Below are 23,693 nucleotides of genomic sequence, written 5' to 3' on the forward strand. Positions count from 1 at the left end.
CCCTGCGTTGCTTGGTGGATGCAGACTAGGCCTACGCAGAAGAAACATGAAGTTGTCATTACTAGCGGTGGGTGTTGCGGACACTGTACTGTCTCTCCCTGCTGTTGAGTAACATTAAGCAAGAGAGAACACATGACATGATGCCTGGGAAATGCTAATTCCAAGATCTCTGGCTCACCAAAAAAAGTTAAGATAGTGTCTTGCCCAAAATCCCAAGGACAATCTCTTGTCCAGATGCAGAGCATGCTACAAATCATTTGAAGTGGACGCCATGATTGAAGCAGCTTTTACAAGTTGCCCTCCCATCTTAAGCTGTTTTAGCACAGTTGGTTGTTGCATTTGAGGGAATTGGTCCTGGGAAGTCCTTGAAAAGTCCTTGAATTTGATGTCAACCAAGGTATGGGAACCCTCAACTTTCCGTGTAAGATTGGGCAGCAGTTGGCATCCTGTGGGACAAACTGGCTAGCCAAATTTTTATTTTTTTTCTTCAGAAAAAATGACAAAGTCATACACAATTCAGCCTTCAGAGTCCAGTAAAATTCTGAGGCTGATGTTTTGGCCTGATTCTAATCGCTTGGAAAAATATTTGCCCTAGGTCAAATATTACTTGGCTTAGGGTTAACCCTAACCCTTGAGTCAGTGATGAGTTAGGTGCGAATAATTTATTGAACAAAGCTCAGTACTGAGGAGTACTGAGGTAACAATAGACATATCAGCTGGATGTCGCCCCAGATTCTCACAAGCAGCTTGCCAGGGCCGATACATATAGTCATTATTCTATGAATTAGAATGAGTCATTTTTGCACACATACAACAATTATTAATAGTGAATTTAACCTCTGCATTAAACCCATCCTTATGACACAACAGTAGTGAACACACACAAACCTGACCGGGTTCTGGAGAGACTGAAATTTCGTTCTGACATCATGTCTTAATGTGTGTTGGAATGACAATAAAGAAATCTTGAATCTTGAATCTTGACTCTTGAAGGTGCAGGAGCAGTGGGCAGAACAATTGGGAACCTGGACACCGCAAACTGTCTCTAGGATTATCTGCTCTCTGCTCCACCGGTATGTACGGTCAGATGGTGAAGACTTCGGAAAAATAGAGGAAAGTTTCTGCATCAAATCTCCTTCAACAAGAGTTTAGGAACATCAAGCATCTAGTCTGGAACTAAGTGTGACTATTGTAACCTTTTAACTTAAAGTTTGCTATTTAAATCTATCACTATTTAATCAGAGAGAGAGATTAGAATTTTCCTTGGCTGCTAACAGCAGCAAAAGAAACCTTGTTTTGTGAACGTTATCTCACTTTGGGTGAATCCTTTTTACATTTACTTCAATTAGCTGCGACAAAAAGGTCAAGGCCATAGTGGCCTCACAAACAAACAAGTTTGGGGCCTCTTGGTCATTAAATTCCCCTCTAGTCAACAAGCTTGTGTAATATGAGTCGGGAAAAATGTGACTGAAACTGCAGTGGTCAGCAGAAACATACAACCTCTGGGTGGTAATATTGGTTTTAACTAGGGTTGTGTTTTTTTATATATATATAATTAATCAAAGGACAAAGGATTAATCAATTCTGCACTAACTGTGTATGTTGTTCTTGGTGGCTGCTGTTACATTTGCTCTGTGTCTTTGACCTTAGATCTAATAAACCTCACCCATGGTCAAAGAGTGTCACAGAGGACATGGTCTTTGTTTCATCATGTTGTTCAGCTGTGCGTAGAGTGTCCTCTAGGGGCATTAATGGAGGTCATAAAAACTGTTAAGGATATTTGAGCTCATTGAACTCTGTAACAGGCCTTCCTTTCTTAGACAAGGACACATGCTCCCCTGAGGCTGTTGTATGAACAGAATTAGAAAATAGAAATGATTGATTCCTGTCTGTGTTTAATGTGAGCAGCTTGGCTGTGTTTATGTTAATGTTCAGCAGTACTTCACCTCCCGCTTGAGTTCTGTGGCCATCCCTGTTAGTCAACACTTAAAAATGATAAAACTCTCAGTGAAGTAAAAGTACATGCTTGTACTCTGGGCATCTGGATACCAGTGTCCAAAATGAAAAAAAAGATGTGGAAATAAACTTAATCCAGGTTTACTATGAATGGTCCTAAATCCTGTTATTGGGCACAATAGACTTAGTGGTGACAGACAACACTCAATATGGCATTATAATATTACAATTATACAGAGATGCCAGTTCATTATTAAATGGATAGGTTTTTAAAGTCTGTTCCACCCCGGTGTCAGGAACCAGCTTGAGACTTTGCTGCTAAACACACACACACATAAAAACATATTTCAGCATCAGCATGTCTAGCTTGAGGACTTCTGTTGCCTCAGTTGGAATGTTTGTGTCACTTAGGTAAATGTAAACGTAGGTTGTCAAACACTGAAGTCATGTAATGAATGACACATTTGAACTTTGATGGAGGCAGCAGTGGATAACAACTCCTGTGTGCCTTGAAGAGAAATCCACAATTTTCTATATGGACAGTGGAGAGACTTGCGTGCTGTAAATGGTATCATGTGTAAATTGTAAATACTTCAGACATAAACAGCCATATATTTTATCAGGTGAATAATTATGTCATTTCCTCACAGTGACCTCTTAACACATGTTATGAGGGGAAATTAATAATAAGGGTAAAATTACATATTGTCAAATTACTGGTGTGAAATGATATGACGCTTGTCTGTGATATGCATTAATAGGTTTAACGATGGAGTAGTCACCTGACCACATTAAGGTGTTTATGTTTACTTCAGTGTTTTCACTGGTGCTCCATTAAATGGTAGTTTGTTGTTGAAGGTTTGACACTTGCACAGCAGAGCTTTGGCTCTGCTCTGCTTCTAGGCTGGAGTAATTGACATGTCGCCCGCTGGGGTAAGTGATTAACTTCATTGACATTGAGGGGGAGGTGGGTGAATGGCCTCACACGCCGTTAGCAGAGCAAGCCGAACCTTTGTAAGCCTCCAAGATGAAAGAGTGTTGATGTGGTCAGGACCCGGAATGCTGCTGTCCAGTGAAATTGCCTGGAGAGATGACATTCAGGAGCATGGGCATGTTGCTTTGGCCTGAAGGCAGCTGGTGTTACGCTGCATCAGACTTACACTCATTCACTTTGATTTGTTTCTCACGTATGACGGACCTGTAGAAGAAATGTCAGCTTTGAAGGAACACAGTTCATGATCTGTATCTCACCGACAAAATGACCACTGTTGATGTCATCGGGGTTAACTTGACTTCCCTGTTTTAAACTTGATTTGATCCCCAGGTTGTTAGACGGATAGTTCTGTTTTAGTGTGCATAATCGGCACTTTGCATTTACTGTGACGTGTGTGCCACTCAAGTGCTGCAAACCAGTGTGAGACATGGATGCTCACTCTGACTTAAGCCTGATGTGGTGTTCAGGTCTGTGGGAACCCATTTCCAATGTTTGCTAAACGAAAAATGTGCTATTTATTTTTTTTACCCATCAGACTCAATCAGGGCCACTCCTCCCTAACACAGTACATGCTCAATGGGGCTGATGTTTTGCTCTTCTGTGTGTGTGTTTAATTTCTATATAGCTGAGGTTCATAGAAATAAACATCAATAGTTTATATTACATGTAACTCTGCTAACATCTTTTAAGTATTTTTATATCAAATTTTATAACTGAATTGATTTAAAAACTCAATAATGCAGTTGGTCCAAGAGACCTGTGAACACTGGCTGAATTAAAGAAATATGAATACCACACAAGAGTAAAAAATGGAAATACACTTAAGACAAGGTTTGGATAATAATTATGTACAGTGAATAAAAACTTTGGTTTGTGGGTTTGACTCGTAACTCGAGGTTTGACATGTTAATTCTTTTTCATGGTGAGTCTCATATGTCACTTTATTAACCGTTCATTTCCCACACCAAAGTCCATAGAGATAATCACCAAAGTGTTATTTTGTGACCTGTGTTTTAAATCATTTGTTCATGTACATAAATGACACCCAGCAGCTCCTTCTCACCATGGACCAGTGACCAGTTTACAAACTTCAGTTTTCATTTTGGAAAGTCTAATGGCGACTGTCAGTGGACATGACTCAGTCAATCTGAAGCCTATCACTGTACATTTACCTGTGAAAACTGTGATGTGCAGTTTGGTCAGAGAATAAAATTAAACTAAACCATAAAGGGACAGAGGGTGGGGGGTGTTCACTTTGTTACAAGACAGTGTGATGTCATTAACTCTGTGAGAAGAGGCTTTAATGTAATTAACAGAAAGGAGACGATGGATGGGACGTGGCAGGGAGGCAGCAACCGTGAGGTCGAGTAAATCATCCTGTGCCTCGTCTACAACAGTCATACACACAAACACACTCCTTCCTTCCTTAAAACCCCCTTTGATAAAGTGTGCCTGTAATTAAAAATCCCCCGTCCAACACATGTTGATTCAGTCACACGGAACAAAAACACCACTCCAGGTTTCATGAGCTCCATCAGAATTCAGAACATGCAAGCTAAATTTGTATTAATCCTTATCTCCACAATGGACAGCTTCTCATTGCATTTTTTTTTTCCTCGCCTGGCTAATTTCATGAAGAGCATAATTACAGTGTTTTCAATTTGGACCCTCAGTGGAGTTATGAGGATGATGCTCTATCTCCACACTGCAGCTGAGAAGAGTGGTGTGTGTGTGTCCATTCCAGAGTGCCTGTGGATGTGCGATTGTGTCTAAAATGAGAGGGTGAATTAGTGGGTTATGTTGGTGGCTAATACAAGACATAATTTGATGCCAAATCCAAATGAGAAAAGTGGCTAAAATCATGACAACTGTGTAAACTGTATGCGAGACTGCAAATCTTGTTCAAATATGGGGGCTCTATTAATTATGATGAGTGAAAATATTGAGATAATGTCCCAGTAAACTGGTGTCTGGTATAGAATGTGTTCAGAAACAGTTATGTTTACATAACATTGGCCTACATGGGAACTAGGGTGGACAGTGTTACCATGTTAATTGCAGTGTATGATGACTATATACAGTATATTAATTCCCCACTCACCCACTTGAGCAGTCTTGTGTTTCCTCCAAGCCTGACGTTTCTGTGCAGTACATACAATATAAACATACTATATACATATATACTGTATGCACTTCAATTGCATGTGCACGTTTCTGAAGTGGACGTTGTGTTGCCCACAGGCTTGTTGCACTTCTTCTGATTTGAAATAATTAAATACATGTAAGTCAAGTTCATGAAGCAATTTCAATTCTGCATGTATTTGATTTTTGATTTGAGTTGCTTTACACTGTTAATATGAATAAAACAATTTTAAAAGTGTAATAACAATGCAATGACGTCATTTCACAACCCTAATGTAAACATGTTAGTGCAACTGAAATTATATTCCTGAAAGTCGGACTAACACACATATAATGTGATAATGTGGTTGAGAATTACTATTCCACTGGACTCACACTGGTCCTAAATGCTCTGCACATTTGACCCCAAGGCTTTGACTTAGAAATGGTAGCTTGCAGGGTTGGACACACTTCATTTTATAAATCCATTCTTGTGCTTGTACAAGAACAGCAGTACAAGTAATTATTGTGATTTACAACTGTAGTGTGTAACCTTTGAATATATATAAATAATTAAAGTAGTTACATTACATTACATGTCATTTAGCAGGCGCTTTTATCCAAAGCGACTTACAATAAGAGCATTTAAACATTTGGGTACAAAGAAGAGATATAAGCAAGTGTTTTTTTTGTTGTTTTTTTTCTGTCGTCCGTAGTCGAGGTAGAGTCGGAGGAAATGTGTTTTTAGTCGGCGGTGGAAGAAGTAGAGGCTTTCCGCTGTCTGGATGTCGATGGGGAGCTCGTTCCACCATTTGGGAGCTAGGACAGTGAACAGTCTCGAGTTCTGCGATCCTCTCAGTGAGGGGGCAGCAAGCCGGTTTGCCGATGCAGAGCGAAGTGGGCAGGCTAAGGTGTAGGTGTAGGTTTTGATCATGTCTTGGATGTAGGCTGGACCGGATCCCTTTGTAGCATGGAATGCAAGCGCTAGAGTCTTGAAGCGGATGCGAGCAGCTACAGGAAGCCAGTGAAGGGAGCGGAGGAGCGGTGTAGTGTGGGAGAATTTTGGTAGTTGAGACCAGTCGAGCTGCTGCATTCTAGATGAGTTGCAGAGGTCGTATGGCACACGCAGGGATACCAGCCAGGAGGGAGTTGCAGTAGTCCAAGCGTGAGATGACAAGAGCCTGGACCAGAACCGCCTGTGCCGCCTTCTGGGTTAAAAGAGGCCGTATCCTTCAGATGTTGTGCCAAACCCAGGTCTTTTGTCTGCAAGTCAACAGTGCTAGCCACGACACCACCATAAAAATCTGGTTGTTTACCAGTTTGACAGCATAAATGCTTCTTGGCCTCACCCACCTCTGCACTGCTGTATACACACAAACACTCCCTCAGTCCGGTCTGATAGTACTGCTTGACAGAGCTTGGTCGCAGCATGCAAATAATGTTACATCATTCACCATGACCAGAGGCAGAGTAATAACATCAACAACAAATGTAATGCACTGCGACTTTAACGGCGCATGGAACCTTAGTGAGTGTGATATCCAGTTATCATTTTTACTTGCTGTCTATTCAGTGTGTGTTCCAACAGTAGGAGGATGAAAGGCTTGTCAGCTCTGATTAGAGCTTCTAAACTGGCACAGTTGGAGGAAATGTGTGTGTGTGTGTGCTTTGGTCACTCTCCAGTACTGGGAGATGGGCGCTGCCCTTAGGCAGTGGCCATGTTCCCATCCTCCTCAGCTCCTCCTTTCATCTACCTCCATATTTTTCTGCTCTGTCTCATCCTCTCAGTGGTGTGATTGCTTCCTATCTGATGTCTCCACCGGGACTTCTCACTTAGTAAAACTGCCACCAAGCTTATCTACCCACTTTAATGTGAGAGCACCTTTTCAACAACTGTGACCTGTGCGTTATATTCAGATGCAGGCAGCTCATCAGCAATGCTCGGTCAGCTCTGATAATAACTTAGGGTTCTGTGGCACTGTCACACTCCTCCAGCTCTGCAAACACAGGGCAATAAAACATCTCTGCCTCCCCTGATAATGAGCTCTGTCCTCAAAGATAGTCTCGTGTGGACAGGTGCCACTGTCCCTTGAGGCGTCAAGCACTACAGGACTTCTGACACAGAGAGGATTGCAGGATAGCTCCCAAGCACACGTTCCCACTGACTAATACTCAGTCATTAAATTAGACTTGATGAAATGACAATGTAACAGCGACCAAAAAGGAGCGTTAGCCACTGCAGTGGTGAAGCGTGAATAGTAAGGAAAGTAGCAAGTGTCAGAAAAGTCAAGGAAGTTGGCATCAAAGTTTATTGTGTTTATTGTCTTGTTTAATGTTGTATACATTAAACAAAAGACGGGATTTAGAAAATGCACACACTAAAAGATAAATAACAAATCTTAAAGCTGTAGTGTATAACTTTACTTAAAATTTTCAATGACAATTTTAAACCATTTTCATATGAGTTGATTAAGCCTATAAGCAGTGGTGTACCATGGGGTTTCAGTCAGGGCCTTCAGTAAAAAATTTAAAAAAAACACGCACACGCACACCACGGTGCATCTATAGGCTACTGCATCATTAGCACCATCAGTCAGCAAACGCAGTTTCACAAGCCACTATATGACACAAAAACAAGCTTCCACATAAGCATAGGTGTCAGCTACGCGGCGGAACATGTCCACGTCACTATTTATGATCAACAGTTTTGTCCTCACCACTTCTAAAAAATGTTATAAATTCATCATTAACACTCCAACTACCGTAAATGATGTGTAGGTCTTCCTCTTGAAATCATTTCCTTCTTTTCTCCAAACGATGGCCGTGAAAAGTGCACACGAAGAAGATCAGAGACATGATGGATCAGTGGTGTTAATGCAGTGGCCATAGCTTCCTTCAAAACCCGCCAAAGGTTCAAATGTCATTGATGACATCACTGGGGGCTAGCACCAGACACATCGCTGGGCCTGGGGCGTTCTGTCACTATGATATCACATTTTGATTGGCTGACGACACACGTCAGTCAAAGTTAGAACCAAATAGGAAAGGCCAGCAATACGACTAGAGCAGGTCCATGGAGCTATGATGCGTTTAATGACATCCAGGAAAATCCAGCTCAGCTTCACAAAAAATAACCATATTCTTTCTGGAAATAAAATCATAACATACTGAAAAATTAATTGAATTCAGACACGTTCAGACACACATTAATTTGATTATTAAAAATAACAATAATAATAATAAAAGAAAATACTTTTTTGATATTGTCAGGGCCAGCAGAGAAGGCCCTGCTGGCCCTGACAGCCCACCACTGCCTAAAAGCTCATGCACAACATCTACATGTTGATAGTATTGGCTGAAAATGTCAAGATTTGCACACATGTTTTAGAAATGATTTACACTGTTAAAAATAAACTTTTTTCAGACACTTTGATGACAAGAGAAAAATAGTTATGGTAGTACAGTAAAAAGACTCTTTCAAGAGTTACGTCACAGAATTGTGTGTCCGCAGTTTGGGGTCAGAAAACACACTCGTACCATTAATGTGTACAACATTCCAACTCATAAGATGTCTACTTGTAGCGTAGTTGGCTGTGAAAATAAAACCAGCAATGGTGTCAAGTTCTTCACAATCCAAACAGACATGGTCTGTGGTGATGATGCTACTGCAGTCAAAGAGGCTCGTGTTTGTAGTGCTCACTTCCTTTCATGTAAGTTATCATTTATCAGCTGTTTCTGTTAGAGTACGGTGAAAAGCCTGGATTTCACAGACGTGTGTGTGTATATGAAACCTATGCTGCCTAAAGTTATGTTGTGGTCTTGGACGTAGCTAGCTTGTAGTTAGCTGGCTGCTAGCTAGCATGCTGACCAGTAAACATGGTGTGCTAAAAACGTTCCTTTTAGACTTTCTTGCGTGTTCAGGCTAGCTTTATCTATAAGGTAAGAGTGAACAGCTGGCTGTCGGCTGGTACTAATTTATTTAGGTGTTGTTCATGGTCCTTAATCGGCAATGAAAGAAAATATTCAGAATTATTCTGTGGAGGACCATGGACTTACATGCTGTTCGCTTACCTGTTGTGACGTTTTCTCTCGCTAGGCTTGGAATGTTCATGACAGGGTCTATAGATGCAGCTAGAACCATAAGCTAAATTATAACAGCAAACTCACAATATATGAGCAATATTCAGTTTATAAGATAGAGATAAAACATGCTATTCTTTTTAAATTTCACTTTTCAACTAAACTAAAGGTTTAAATAAATAAATTAAGAATTGTTATACACAATGCATTGAAGTCCATATAATATCCTGCATACTCTTTTAAGGTAGATCATTGTGTGCGATCATAATTCTGAAGGTCCTATGAATGATTAACTAGTTTAAATGATGATAATCCAATAAAGAAACAGTACTGTGGCACCCACATTCATCATTTTTGGCTTTTATTAGTTTGAAATGAAGTTTAAAAGATGAGTTTCCACTGGTCCATAAATCTCCCTCTTACAGGCCTCTAATGTGACATGGAGGCACATATTTAGTTTACAGTTAGCATAGTAATTAACATGTACAAGCTCTCAGCTTCTGCCAGGCGCCAGCCGTCCAACATCTGTCCAGCTCTTCCTCCACCACCAATCCCTCCCTCCTTCCCTTCACTGCCAACCGCCATGTTTGCCTCTCTGAGGGAGAGGCAGAACACTTATCAGGTCTGGAGAGAAGTGATAGACGGTTGTGGAAGGAAGGAGGGTGAGGAAAAAGGTGACAGGTCTGTTTTCCCGCCCTCTCTTTAGCTGACTGAGTGTCAGTTTGAGTCTTAAAAGCAGGGAGGTACTCCCTCTGCTGTCACCTTGACCCTGCTCTCCCTCCTCTGCCATCAGCTGCAGTTAAATCACACGGAGAGTGTCAGGACAGCCACACTGAGTCGTGGGTGTGCACCATCAGCATATCCCCCACATATTCCTCCTGATGGAGGCTCTCCCTGCACTTGCCCGTGTATATTGGATTTATTTCCCGCTCCAGCAGTGACGGATTTTCCATTTCCTCGTTTTTCTACGGTGCCGTGCTATTGAGAGAAGCCGCAGATCACATTCTCTGTCACGCTCCCTGTCACACACTGTGCCATTTTATCATTTTTGCTCTCCATGGAAGGCCATGCTTCTCCATATTGTGGAGGCCCATTTGACTCTGATTTAAGCAGTTGTTCAGGAAATATGGAGGGGGAGGTCCTAATAGCATGAAGAGAGTGTTCACACCCCCCTTTATTAATTATGCTCTGTCATTTTCTGCTCCCTCTTTATCTCCTTACTTTTTTTCTCTGCGATTTTGCCTCCAGCTCCTCTGTGGGCAAATTGTCACTTCAGAGCCCTGGCCCCAACAGGAAGTGGCGAGAAGTGTGTGTGTGGGGATTATGACAGAAACAGGATGACAGGGGAAGGCAGGGAAAATAAAGTTGCTCTTATCAGAACTTGCCAGAAGCAATGGACACACACACACACACACACAAAGCTCCTTTGGGAATCCAATTTAGTCTCTGCTGTTAGTTTAAAGTGATATTAGTGCAATTAGCCGTCACAGGTTAAAGTGTGAGCCCGACGTGTTAAGTGATTTCCTTAAAATCCCCCGAGTGGAATCACAGTGGGATGACAGCTCTCCAAGAAAAAAAGGAAGACAAATAAGAGAACTTTTCATGCAAACTTCGCAAATGGCCCACTTCTTTATATGCCATGCTAATAAATGTCATTTAAATGGATTCTTCTTCTCCTCTACGTCGCCATAGAAGGGTGACTTTGAGCTTTTACATCGAGCCAGGTGTAACTCAGTTTCTGTTTTTGGTTCGGTGGTGTCCTCTGTCATAAGAATATTTGCACAGTAAATAAGATAAGGAATGTTAATGAAACATCAGCATCTTTATCTTTTTTTTGTTTTTCACATTGCAAATGTAGTTTGGAAGTGGGAATTATCCAAGGTGACTAAACAGGAGAACACTCACTGAAAGCACTTTGACATTTTGATAATGTGAATGCATTATCATGGTCGCAAGTTCGATCCCACCCCTGGCTGATTGTTCTCAATTCCATTGTAAGTCGCTTTGGATAAAAAGCGTCTGCTAAATGACATGTAATGTAATGTAATGTAATTATAAATAAAACACATGATTATTATTATTATCATTATTATTATAAGTCTGGAAAGGTTTACAGTTCCTGAATGTATTGACTCCTGAAGAACATCAGTTGTGACAAAGTGAGATTGTATGAAGTACTGACTGTGAAGTGCATGCCTCTGCTCCAAGAGTCTGCCCCTTTATTTCATTAATAGACAGATTCCTGATTAGAAAAAAGTTTGTGTCACTCACTCTCCCTGCACCAAAGTCCATGGACACACACACACACACACAGTAAGCAGTTGTTCAAATTATTGATCCACTTCTGCCTCCATCTGTAAGTTCAAATGCATTATTTTAACTAAAATGCTAATTTACTCTATGGACATTTACAAAGTCAAGTTTTCAGTCAGAAAAAGCTGAATTTGATTAGGTAAGCCTTTTGTTAAGTGGCTATTTATATAACGGCAGCCATGTTTTCAGCGGGCGTGACCATGCATGTCTTATTAACAATGCAATGCCTAAGAAAATCAAATTCATTCATTGTCTACCACTTTATCCTCTGCATGAGGGACTTGCCGTATTCTCCTAGAGATGTGAAGTGGGATAATCAGCTGTTATTTTGTTATAAAAAATATAATTTCCCATAGTCCCCTTTCCTCAATTGTCTTGCAACGATATACTCAATGTTCCTTTAAACAACTGTGTCTCAGAGAATGTCACGATTGGGATTTGTATTTATTTATTTATTTTAAACATTGTGCATACTGTAAATACTGACACACGAGGACAGCATCAGTTTAAAAATACATCCCAACTGAAGACTACTCAATACATGAATTAGTACCTATTTGACCTGATCTCAACTTCTCCTCCCCTTTCCTCTCTTCCCTCTGGTTTCTAGGGGAGATCTGCGCTTTCAACATCCATGGACTGGAGGCTCCGTTCAAAGCAGTGGTGCTGAACGGTACGTCCGGTGAGGGTCAGCTGAGGGCCAACGGCCTGGTGGACTGCGAGTTGCAGAAGGAGTATACCTTCATCATACAGGCTCATGACTGCGGCTCAGGTCCTGGGGGAACAGAGGGCAAGAAGTCCCACAAGTGAGTGAAGTCACACCAGCTGATTCTATGCACAACATGTTTACATTCATAATTCATAAAGCCTGAGACACAGACACTACACAACTACTAGAACTTGGTTTTTAGCAACTTCACAAACGGTTCACTTAACAAAATCTAATTCTGCCTAAGTCTATGATTTGTTAAGAATATAATGTCAGATAGTCTTTACTGAATGGAAATTGAATTTGTAAACCATTCATTCTCCTGTACCAGCATCGATAGAGAAGATGTACAATTGATGTTAGATTTTACACACAGGAGCTGCTGCTCTGTTGCAGCAGCTCCTGTAAGTTTGTGTCACTTAGAATAAGCAGACGGAGAGGATTTCAAACACCAATAGTCTGATAGTATTGCTTGACAGAGCCTGTTTTCACATGACGGAAGCAGCGAATAAATGAAGTTACATACCTTCTTTGACAACATTGTTTTCCCAAAGTCGCATATTGTTTGTCTATACAAAAATGTTCTCCGTTTCTGTGTGGATAAAATTCCAACTTTAGCAGATTCACCTTGACACATTTTCACATTGACAGTCCCTTAAGCAAATGCTAATTTGAGGTGTTAAGTGGCTGAAATCAGATTTTTTTTTTTGCCTCCACAAACTGCCCAAAGTCTCACTTTTACACAAAGCACTTCACAAATGCTCTAAATGTTACTGTCAGGTCAGATTGTAGCCCATTAATGTTCAGTACACCCTCCTGCCTTTTCATGGTTACAGATCCCAGAATAGAGAGCCCGTCATACCAGTACAGACACAACACAGCATCAACCTCTGCAGTTGCCACTGGACTTCTTCAACGAGGTCAACTGATAAAACACAATGTGTCACGCATGTTGGCTCTCCTGAAAAACAGCTTCCATCTGCAATTGCTGTTCCATTCAGCCTTTAACAAAAATGACTTTCTCCACTTTGTGCGGCACTTCTGCCCTCACTGTGTCACTCTCAACACACCTCACCTCCGCCAACAACAGGGCCAACACTGAAATCTATCATCTTGTCTAACTTAGATGCTCACACGCACACACACACTCACAGGCTGACACCCACTGTACTACCTCTTTACCTGGAATTATAGCTGGAGGGTTTTTAAGCATCGCTGAAAATTTAAAATCAGTCGAGCGTAACTTGTGTAGCTCCTGCTAGTATGTGTGTGTGTGTGTGTGTGTGTGTGAGAGAGAGAGAGAGAGAGAGAGAGAGAGAGAGGCAGACAAGAGTTTGATGAATTTGTGCTTCTGTTTCCATTCTGTTGCAGAGGCAGATTTGGGAAGATTTAAATGGCTGACAAGACTCAGTGCATACATTTTAAAGAGCTCATTTGAGAAACTGGCATAAGAACTGTATATTATTCACAGTGCAATGATATAGACATTTTACCATAGTCCAGAGAGTAATTGCACACTCTATTGATCGTAGGTGAGTGTGAATGAATGAGAGTGAATGATTATAATCTCTATATTGGCTCTGCGATGAACTGGTGACCTGTCCAGGTTGTGTCCAGTAGCTCCGCCACCCTCATGTGGAGGATAAAGCAGTAAACTATGAATTGATGAAATAGATAAATAATCAAAAAATATCAAATAAGCAATTTAAAAAAAATAATTGGGTCTAGATGACTAATTTTGTTCATTTTCCTTATAATAATAAAAATAATGAAATAATAAATGGTCACGTCATCACTAGCAATGAATGTATTTAAATGCTGTACATTAGTAGCACATTAGTTATGGAGGGTTTGATGTAATGAATAACAAACAAAAATTATAGCCCAATAAAAACAATATAGCTTGTGTCAGCCTGTCATTACTCAGCCATTTGTGCAGCAGTTACTGACATATTTATATTAATGAGACAGAATTAACCATGTTTGAAATAATTGTAATGATTAAAACAAATTAGTGCAACAACTTTCTTGGAACACACAGATATTTCCTGGCCAACAACTTTCCTGCAAAAACTGTAGATAAGAAACAGATGTAGGCTTCAAAATTAACTCCCATTTTGTAGCCTTGAGATTCACAGCACCATCAGTTTGTGAAACCCAAAGTTCACAGACGTCCCCTGCAACCACCTATAGATTGATACTAGTTGTCAATATTTATATATACTTTACAAAACTGGTAAAAAAAAAAAGGAAAATTGAGAACTTTAAATCCTCAGAAAAATGTTGATAGACATATAAATCAAGTGATAAGTAAAAGCTCATTTTATTTCCATTCAGACTGACATTTTGGCTAAGTGGCCAAGTGCTACTTTCTTTATTCATAGACACTTTTAAAACTGCACTTTGTCCATTTCTCATTAATAGTTCACACTTTCCAGCAGCTGAATCCAGAGAAGGGGATGCTTCTATTTTGAGTGACTTGCTCCACGGCACTCCCCTGGGCAAAAACTAGAAAAGTACAACAAGCAAATTTGTTGACATCTTCCATCATACGCGGATCAGTGGATCAGTGGTTTGATTGGTTTCGTAGGTCTATCCAGTGACATACAGTATTTGTAGGGGAGGAAATATCTACCACCAAGTAACAATCTCTCCCCAAGAAGTATTCTGTCTTTCCGGCGTTAGCAAGAGGTTTTCCAAAGTAAAGTAAAGTATAGTAAGTATTTATTTAATCTGACTCCATTTAAACAACAATTAACTTTACTTTTAAATATTGTTGGGAATTAAAGTTAGCCAATCATTTAAAATGTAAACCTTTTAAGAATTCAATTCTATTGTCAAGAAATCTGACATCGGTCTAGTTCAGGGATGGTTTATATTATAAAAACCACTCAGTGACCTTTTTCCACATAGAAGATTAGCCCTAATGCCTAGGTTGAAGTATTCAGAGGTCAGAAATGTAACTCAACAGTTTACAGGACATAATACTCAATCTTTTCTATTCAACTCAGAGGTGGAGGATATGAGTGTTAAATCTCACCATATAACTAGACTGTGTGTGACACACAGTTGATGTGTGGGAGCTTCTGTTAAGCAGACCAAACTCCCCGATGAATGGGAGCTCTGTCCCTTATATCCAAGATATCCCACCAGAATACAGACACTTTACATCTACATATCCATTGGGATTTACTCAGGAATGCTATTTCCTTTTGAGGCCCTTTTAATCACCATGGGGTATTTTCACATGACAGTTGAGCCACCTTGACTTGTCTACTTCCTGCACTGAGACACACTTCAAATGAGACAGTGTTTACACTTCAGAGTGGTGGGACTGTCCCCAACTGATGAAGTTTGAACCTAGCTGATTAATTCATTTACAGATAATCAAAGAGCAGAATATACAGAGTGATGACTTTCGTCTATTGTCTCCAGGGTGTGGTCTCACTGTCTTACATATTCCCATCGGCATCTGTTGTTATTGTACAGAATAAATGTAATCACACAGCCAATGACGAGGCAGATGGATTGAGAGACGACAAAGAAGGAAGAAGCAGGAAATGTGCCTTCAAATAACGGACTCAAAGGGACAGTGGACTCTTTACATGATGACATTACCAATAGAGTCAAACCTACATTGTAGATAAACAATATTTACATTGCAGAGGTTCTTTAATGTAGATAATGATTTAACAACAACAACAACAACAGGTGGTGACGTCACCCATAAGAATCTGACCTCCCGTTCTGAAGCCTTGATATTAGCACTTTGGCATTTTGCAAACCCTAAGGTGACCGACGTCACCAGCAACCATATGATACTGGAGGAAACCAGGTACCAATCACTCTGGTGTCCACACATACACTACTCATAAAGAGTAGTGTATGTGTGTATTCGGCTTTCGGGTGAAATGTATGAAAAACGTAAAAAGTTCACTCTATGGTGATATTACATCGTATCATCTCAAAATCTCAAACAATTTATTGAAACAAAAGTCAGAAACAGTGGTGGGTATACTACAACAAAACATGTCAATGTCTCAATAACTTGTCGTGTGGCCTTGAGCATCAACTACAGCTTGACAACGACATCTCATGCTGATCACCAGTCGAATTATTATCTGCTGAGGCATGGCATCCCACTCTTCTTGAAGGGCGGCCCTCAGGTCATTGAGGTTCTAGGGTACAGAGTTATGAGCCTCTACACGGCAACTCAGCTGATGACATAGGTTTTCTATGGGATTCTGGTCTGGAGAAAGTGCAGGCCACTCTATTTTGAGGTCAGTCTCCAGCAGCCGTTCCCTAATGATGCGACCTCGATGAGCTGGAGCATTGTCATCCATGAAGATGAAATTAGGCCTGTGTTGTTCATGCAGAGGCACAATGACTGGATTAAGGATGTTATTCAGGTAGTATGGGCTTGTCACTGTACCCTTCACAAAGTGTAGGGCAATTCTGTATTGACTAGACACACCTGCCCACACTGTAACACCACCACCACCAAAGGCTCTTCTGGCTGATGCATAGCGCTCTCCCTGACGTCTCCAACAGCGTTGGTGGCCATCATTTCTGCTCAACGTGAATCGACTGGTCTCTCTGGTCTCTCGTCCAGCGTAAATGCTCCCTGGCAAATGCAAGACGATGATGCCTGCGCCTGGTGGTGTGGTCAGGTACCCTTACACCTTGCATGCAGAGCACACTGATGTAAACGCCTCTCACCTCCCTTAAATGTGCCTGGAGTTGTGTGGCATTCATTATCCAGTTCCGCAGGGCACTGTTCACGATGAAGCGGTCATCAGTGTGGGATGTGGTCACAGGACGTCCACTTCTATGCCTTTCTGTGACTCTTTCAGTCTCTCTGTATCTCTGTTGCAACCTGCTGATGACACTGTGCTGATGCATTGTGACATGTGCATTCAAAAGTTTAGAGAAGGTCATATTATGTGCACCTGTCACGGTTATAGTGCATTTTAGGTTTCACCCGAAAGAATATCTGAATATCCCTAACTTTTTGTGAGTAGTGTACATGCCATTCTCTGTCATCTAATTGGCTCTATGGGAAACAATATGTTCCCATGTTCTATTGACCAAGACTCAAAACCAGGAGTTGAGACCATTAACTTTATTAAGCAGGTGAGAGATGGTCCCTGGTGGCTATTCAAAATCTGTTTCACTTCCAGTTGAGCTTGAACTGGCCAAACAGAGGTCTGCATCCACTTTGTATAATGGACTATGCTCTCGTCTGATGTTTGAAATAGCAGAGGGACAAACGGTGCCCCCCGCAAATCTGATTGATAACCCCCGGCCACCACTGTGCTTTTGACAGAGTCCCAGTTTAAGCAGTGTGTCATGTCACCTTGACCACTGTAAATCAGAGCCTTTTAGGCTGGTGCAGTCACACACTGACGCTGCAGGGAAAGTGAATTTGGGGACACTTTTTAAATGGCCTTTCACTGGTGACTCTCAAAGGAGGAGGCTGGCCTTCCGCCGAGCAATTTGCCTCATCGCTCGTTCTCTCTCTTCGCTTCAGATAGAAGCTAACAGGGATTAGGAATCAGCTTTGCCCTAAGGCTTTTCTCAAATTACACATGACACATCAACAGCAAAGAAGAGAAGGAGGCAGTCAGGACATTTAGCAGCTAAAGAGGACAGGAAAGAGGATCAGGAGTGACACGGGATGAGTTTAAACTTCCCCCCTCATCCTCTATTCATCTCTGCTCTGCTTACCACTGCTGCTGGCCTACTTCTTACTCCTGTCTTCGTTTTTCCCCCCATGCTGACTACAGACAAGTTTCCTCCTGTTATGTATCTCAGTCCTCTGTGTTACTTCCTCTGACTCATTGCCCTGACTGTAAAATATGTCTCTTAATGTGAATTAAGTGTTTTAGCGACGTTGTTTCCAAAGCAAGTGTTACCTGTGTCTCCTTTTGAGGACAGGGTTTGTCCCTGACATGAATCGCTATTCTGAGTCATAGGTGCAGCACCTACAACTTTGAATCAGATTGATTTTTTCTGGAAGATTTACTCATGGTAAATGCAGCATTGGATTCTTCGGCTGGTTATAGTTATCTATCAATGTGTTTGGGGGATTTTTGCCATCAAGGTTTTGAAGAACAGTGAAGGTCATCGTGTCTACTGTCTGCAAGATCAGGGCCGCCAACCCAGAGTCAAGAAACATGAATTTCTTCATGTCACTACACACGCACATATCCCTCTAGCCAGGTACCAGCTAAGATCAAGGATCAAGGCAGCTATAGCATTATTTTAGACATTCATCGTGGCAGAGCCAGTGAAAAAAAAGCAGAGCAAACCGTTGTTTGAGGAAGTGACTGATGGAGCGAGGGGCGACACACAAGTAAACATTGGAGCGGCTTTTTTTTGGATTGGCGAGAATTGAAAAAACACGAAACAGAAGCTGACCTGCATGGACATGGCTCTACGGCTTGTGTTCGCCGGCTCCAACCGTCAGCGGTGATTTTTTTACAACAGTGAGGATAAAGTGGTAGACAATAGCCATCTGTCAATTGAAGGTTTGGATCCTGTGAAGTGTGGATTCGCCGTCTGGATGTTGTCAATGTGCGTCACAGCACACAGCAGGCTGTCCCAACTGACACTCGAATCGTCGACTCCTTCTCATGCAGCCGACGTTTGTCTGTTTTTGAAGGATCAATGGATCAATTATTACATGATCAACATGATCAACAACTCTCTGTTCAGTGATGTAAAATCACTGATTTTCTCTATGACGTTTGGTGCAGGGTTTCTTGTTACACTTTCTTCACTTCTCTCCACTCACACCCTCACCTTGCTCTGTCCAAGTTTCTACAAGTTGTTGTGGGGTAATTAGACGTGAGGGACACTCGCGTCATAATACTCCTTTTCACTGCGATAGACCCGCCCAGTGGTTCAGGTTTCCTCCCAGGGTTATATGTGGGCAAACTGTGTGGAAAATATAGATGAATATAATATGTGCGTTGTCATTTCTGTGTGGCCACACATTCCCAGTGCTGAGGTGCACAGTATTTATTAAAATCATCATTAGCAAATCTTAGAGGCCTGTGTGTCCTGACCTGGAGAGACTAATTATGTCAGTGAAACAGCACACTGAAGGACGGCCAAGCTCTCACACACACACACACACACACACACACAAATGCTAAATGCTAAGTCAAATTCACAAACATTTACATATAAATAAGACAAATACCGACATGCAGTTGTCTACATTTCCCACAGACTGAGTATTAACATCCATCCTCAGTGGTCCCATCACATGCAAACAAGTATGTAGTATGTATCTGGCTTCTAGCACCTTTTATTTGAAAGCACAGTGCCTTGGCTGTTCTGGAGAAGAATATGTTTTTAACATTTGTAGAGACATTAAAAGGCACTGAGGCAGAAACCTTTACAATATTATATAGAGAAGACAACAGTTCACACAATGAGCAAGCACGAGGCATCAGTGGAGAGAACAAACTCCCTTTAAACACTAATATATCTCTGACAGAATCACACTCAAAGATGTGTAGCATCTGTCTCCAACAGTTGGAGTAAAAGGAGGGAGAGAAAAAAGGAAAATAGATATATGTACTGTGTACATGTACTGTATATATACATAGCCTCCACCATCGGACTCTCTCTCCAACCCCGATGAACTTGTCGCTCTCTATAACACCTGCCTCATCAACACTCTCACCCCCCTGAAAACCTGGTCTGTGTCTTTTTCTGCATCTGCCCCCTGGTTTACCCCCGAGCTTAGGTCTATGAAATCCAAAAACCCACAGCTTGAGCGACTACACAAAAGAACCGGTCTCACCATCCACAAGGACATGTACACCACCCATATCACACAATATAAGGACCTAATCTCACAAACCACAAAAAAAAAACCTTGTTACTACTCTGGCCTCATCCTCTCCAATAAAGGAAACTCAAAAAACACAAAATCCTCCAACCACCCAATTCTCTACCCCTCCACCTGTATTCCACAGAAACCTGCAACTCCTTAATGGACTATTTCAACTAGAAAATCCATAACATTCATCAGCACCTACATCACAATTCTCTCCCCATCTGAACCTTCTCCTCCTTGTCATCTCTTCTCCAGTTTTCTTCTTCCCACTACCTCTGAAATCTCCGACCTCATACACAAATCAAAGCCCACCACATGTCAGCTCGATCCCCTCCCCAAAACCCTAGTCAAATCCTGCTCCTCTTCATATCGGCTATTATCCACTCCTTACTTTCATCTGGAATAGTCCCTTCTCTTTTCAAAACTGCCGCTGTCACCCCCATATTAAAGAAAACCGGTTCAGACCCCAACAATTACGATAACCTCCGCCCCATTTCTAACTTACCTTTCATTTCCAAAATCCTTGAAAAAACTGTCGCCACCCAACTTCACTCTCACCTATCCCTCCGTTCACTCCACGAGCCTTTCCAGTCTGGTTTCCGCCCCCGTCACAGCACAGAGACCACCTTAATCAAAATCACCAACGACCTCCTCATTGCAGCTGATTCTGGCTCTGTCTCCATCCTCCTCCTCCTCGATCTGAGTGCTGCCTTCGACACCATCTCACACTCCATCCTCCTCAGTAGACTCTCCTCCATTGGCCTCTCCCACTCTCCCTTCAGCTGGTTCCACTCTTACCTCACAGGCCACACTCAGTTTGTACAGCTCAAATCTTTCACTTCAAAACCCTCCCCAGTCACTACAGGTGTGCCCCAGGGATCTGTACTGGGGCCCCTTCTCCTCATCATCTATCTCCTCCCCCGTGGCCACATCCTCCGTAAATTCAATATCCAGTTCCACTGCTTCGCGGATGACACCCAGCTCTACCTTTCTTGTAAACCAAATTCCACACTACCACCCCCCTCCCTCACCTCTTGTCTCTCCGAATTAAAAACCTGGTTCACCTCAAACTTTCTTAAATTAAACTGCAATAAAACTGAACTCCTCCTCCTCGGCACTAAATCCACCCTTTCTAAAGCTAACAGCTTCTCTCTCACCATTGACAGCTCCTCAGTTTCCCCCTCCCCTCAGGTAAAGAGTCTGGGTGTCATCCTCGACAGCACACTCTCTTTTCACTCACACATCAACATCACTACCCGCACTGCTGATTTTCATCTCCGTAACATCAACAGACTCCTCCCCTCCCTCACCCCCCACTCCACCGCCGTCCTTGTTCACAGCCTCGTCACCTCCCGTCTTGATTACTGCAATTCTCTCCTCTTCGGCCTCCCTCAAAAGTCTCTCCATAAACTCCAACTGGTCCAAAAACTCAGACCCCCTCACACCACCACATCACCCCCCGTCCTCCAGCACCTCCACTGGTTCCCTGTCAAACACTGCATCAACTACAAACTCCTCCTGTACACATACATGGCCATCCACAACCTTGCCCCTCCCTACCTGTCTGATCTCCTGCACGTCATCACCCCCACTCGTTCTCTCAGATCCTCCATCCACCTCTCTGTGCCCCTGCCCGCCTCAGCACTATGGGGGGCAGAGCCTTCAGCTCTGGAACACCCTACCACCTGACCTCCGTAATTGTGACTCTCAACCCATCTTCAAATCAAGACTCAAAACTCACCTGTTCCGGACCGCCCTCTCCCTCTAACCTCCCTGCTTTTATCGTCACTTCTCTATTTTATTGTGTTGATTTTATGTGTTTTTTTGGTTTTACCTAGTGATTTGAATTCATTCTGTTTGTAAAGTGTCCTTGAGCACTTTTAAATTAAATGTATTATTATTATTAGTATTATCATTATTATTATTATTATTACTATTGTGTATTCCTATAGCAGTGCTACACTGCCCCATACGGTCCTGGCATATGCACTACAGTTGTTGTTGTTGTTTGTTGTTGTTGTTTTTGGGGGTGAAGACACTTTTGAAATGATGCCATCCATCCATCCATCCACAGGTCAGTCCATCACAGGGCCACATAGAGACAAACAACAGTCCACTCTCACACTCACCTTTACGGTCAATTTAGAGTGTCCAATTTGCCTAATCCCCAAATCTGCTTGTTTTTGTACTGCGCACGAGAGGAAATCGGAGAACTTGGAGATAACCCAGGCACACACGAGAAGAACATTCCGTCATTCTGTTTCAATGTGGACCTGAATCTTTTCTGCCATGTGTATCAGAAATTGCATCTTTATGTAAATGACCTGCAGTTTGTGTTTTTCTAGTCTTTGATGACAGTTAAAGCTGCTTTACAGTTCACATCCATACAGTGCACCTAGCTCACATCTTTCATACCCATTCACATGCTGCCAGCACGCCGGTCAGGAGCAACGTGGGGTTAGGTTTTTTTGATTCACCGTTGCCCATGTCCATTGCTGTTCTCACTGATTTGATTCATGCTGTCTGCTGAGGAAGAAGCTCTGGACATGGAACATTAAACATTAAACTGGATTATCATGCATTATAGTCACCTTGTGTTGAGATTACACCAGCTCCTATGGAGTTCTAGGCTAGAGCCTCAGGGGGCTAACTGATGGGCAAGTGGCATTCCCTTGCATACTGATGATTATACCATCCGGTGTTGCTAATTCTTGACAAAGATTAATTGAGTCTTTGCCTCGATGCTAGGTGTGTGTGTGTGTGTGTGTGTGTGTGAGAGAGAGAGGGAGACATGTTCAATAAGACTCTGAGTGGTTGTGCGTACTTCATAATGAGTGTGGATGAATATGTAATAAGCAGGGGAACAATGCTGAACTGCCATTACCATGCAGCAAGTATCTGATTTCTGCATATGATTTAGCTGGAGTGAAATTACACCTGGCACTTAAATGTGTCTCCACAGCTCTTCACGTTTTCATGAGATGTTTACATCCTTGGAAAATTATTGCAAATATCCCCCTACTTTATTTCAGAGAAAGTCTGGTATAACCACAATGTGGTATATTAATAATACCACAATGTGGTTATGTAGCCCAGTGGTGATATGAGGTAACTGCCAAAGCGCCTTTATGTACATAATGTTTTAATTATAATGATGTATTGTTTTTAGTGGCTCTGTGTGTCTGTCTGTGTGTCTGTCTGTTTTCTGCACTTGCCAATACGACCAACAGAGGCCGACAGAAGCGTGTTGTGTGAATGGGGTGAAGTCTGCCATCTTTGATTGTCTTGTTTTAAAAGATTCACTTCAATGAAAACACAACAAAAGGTTTGTGTTGTGTATTTTCAGGCATTTGGATTTGCCCATCGCTCCTATAAACATGCAAGCTTCTCTATCACTCCTTTCTTGACACAGTATTGTCCACATGTGTCCATGTTTTTGCTCTTTCAGATAAAAGTCTGTAATAACAGTCTGAATTCAGGCTTGTTCGGTGTCTGGCGTCTGAAAGACGAGGCAGTGAAAACAAAACATGGCGCTGGTCTGAGGGTAACCAGTTAGCCAGTCCTTCTTCTTGTACCAGCTCCTGGAGAAAGAGCGAGTGTAATTCCTCCCTCTGTTTTTCGTTTGCTGCTTTATGGTGGCGTTTGGCTGTTTGGGTCCGAGTTCGATA

General features: G+C 41.9%; 1 protein-coding gene across 1 annotated transcript in view; it reads left to right on the forward strand.

Moving 5' to 3' along the window:
• The window catches only part of LOC122773272 (calsyntenin-2-like), a 347,251-nt gene that overhangs the window by 195,101 nt on the left and 128,457 nt on the right, over positions 1 to 23,693 (forward strand). Inside the window, exon 3 of the mRNA XM_044031814.1 lies at positions 12,075 to 12,270. Coding sequence (XP_043887749.1) covers positions 12,075 to 12,270 — 196 coding nt within the window. The remainder of the gene's footprint in view (positions 1 to 12,074; positions 12,271 to 23,693) is intronic.

The sequence above is a fragment of the Solea senegalensis genome, linkage group LG8 (assembly GCF_019176455.1).
Source record: "Solea senegalensis isolate Sse05_10M linkage group LG8, IFAPA_SoseM_1, whole genome shotgun sequence".
NCBI classification, from domain to species: domain Eukaryota; kingdom Metazoa; phylum Chordata; class Actinopteri; order Pleuronectiformes; family Soleidae; genus Solea; species Solea senegalensis.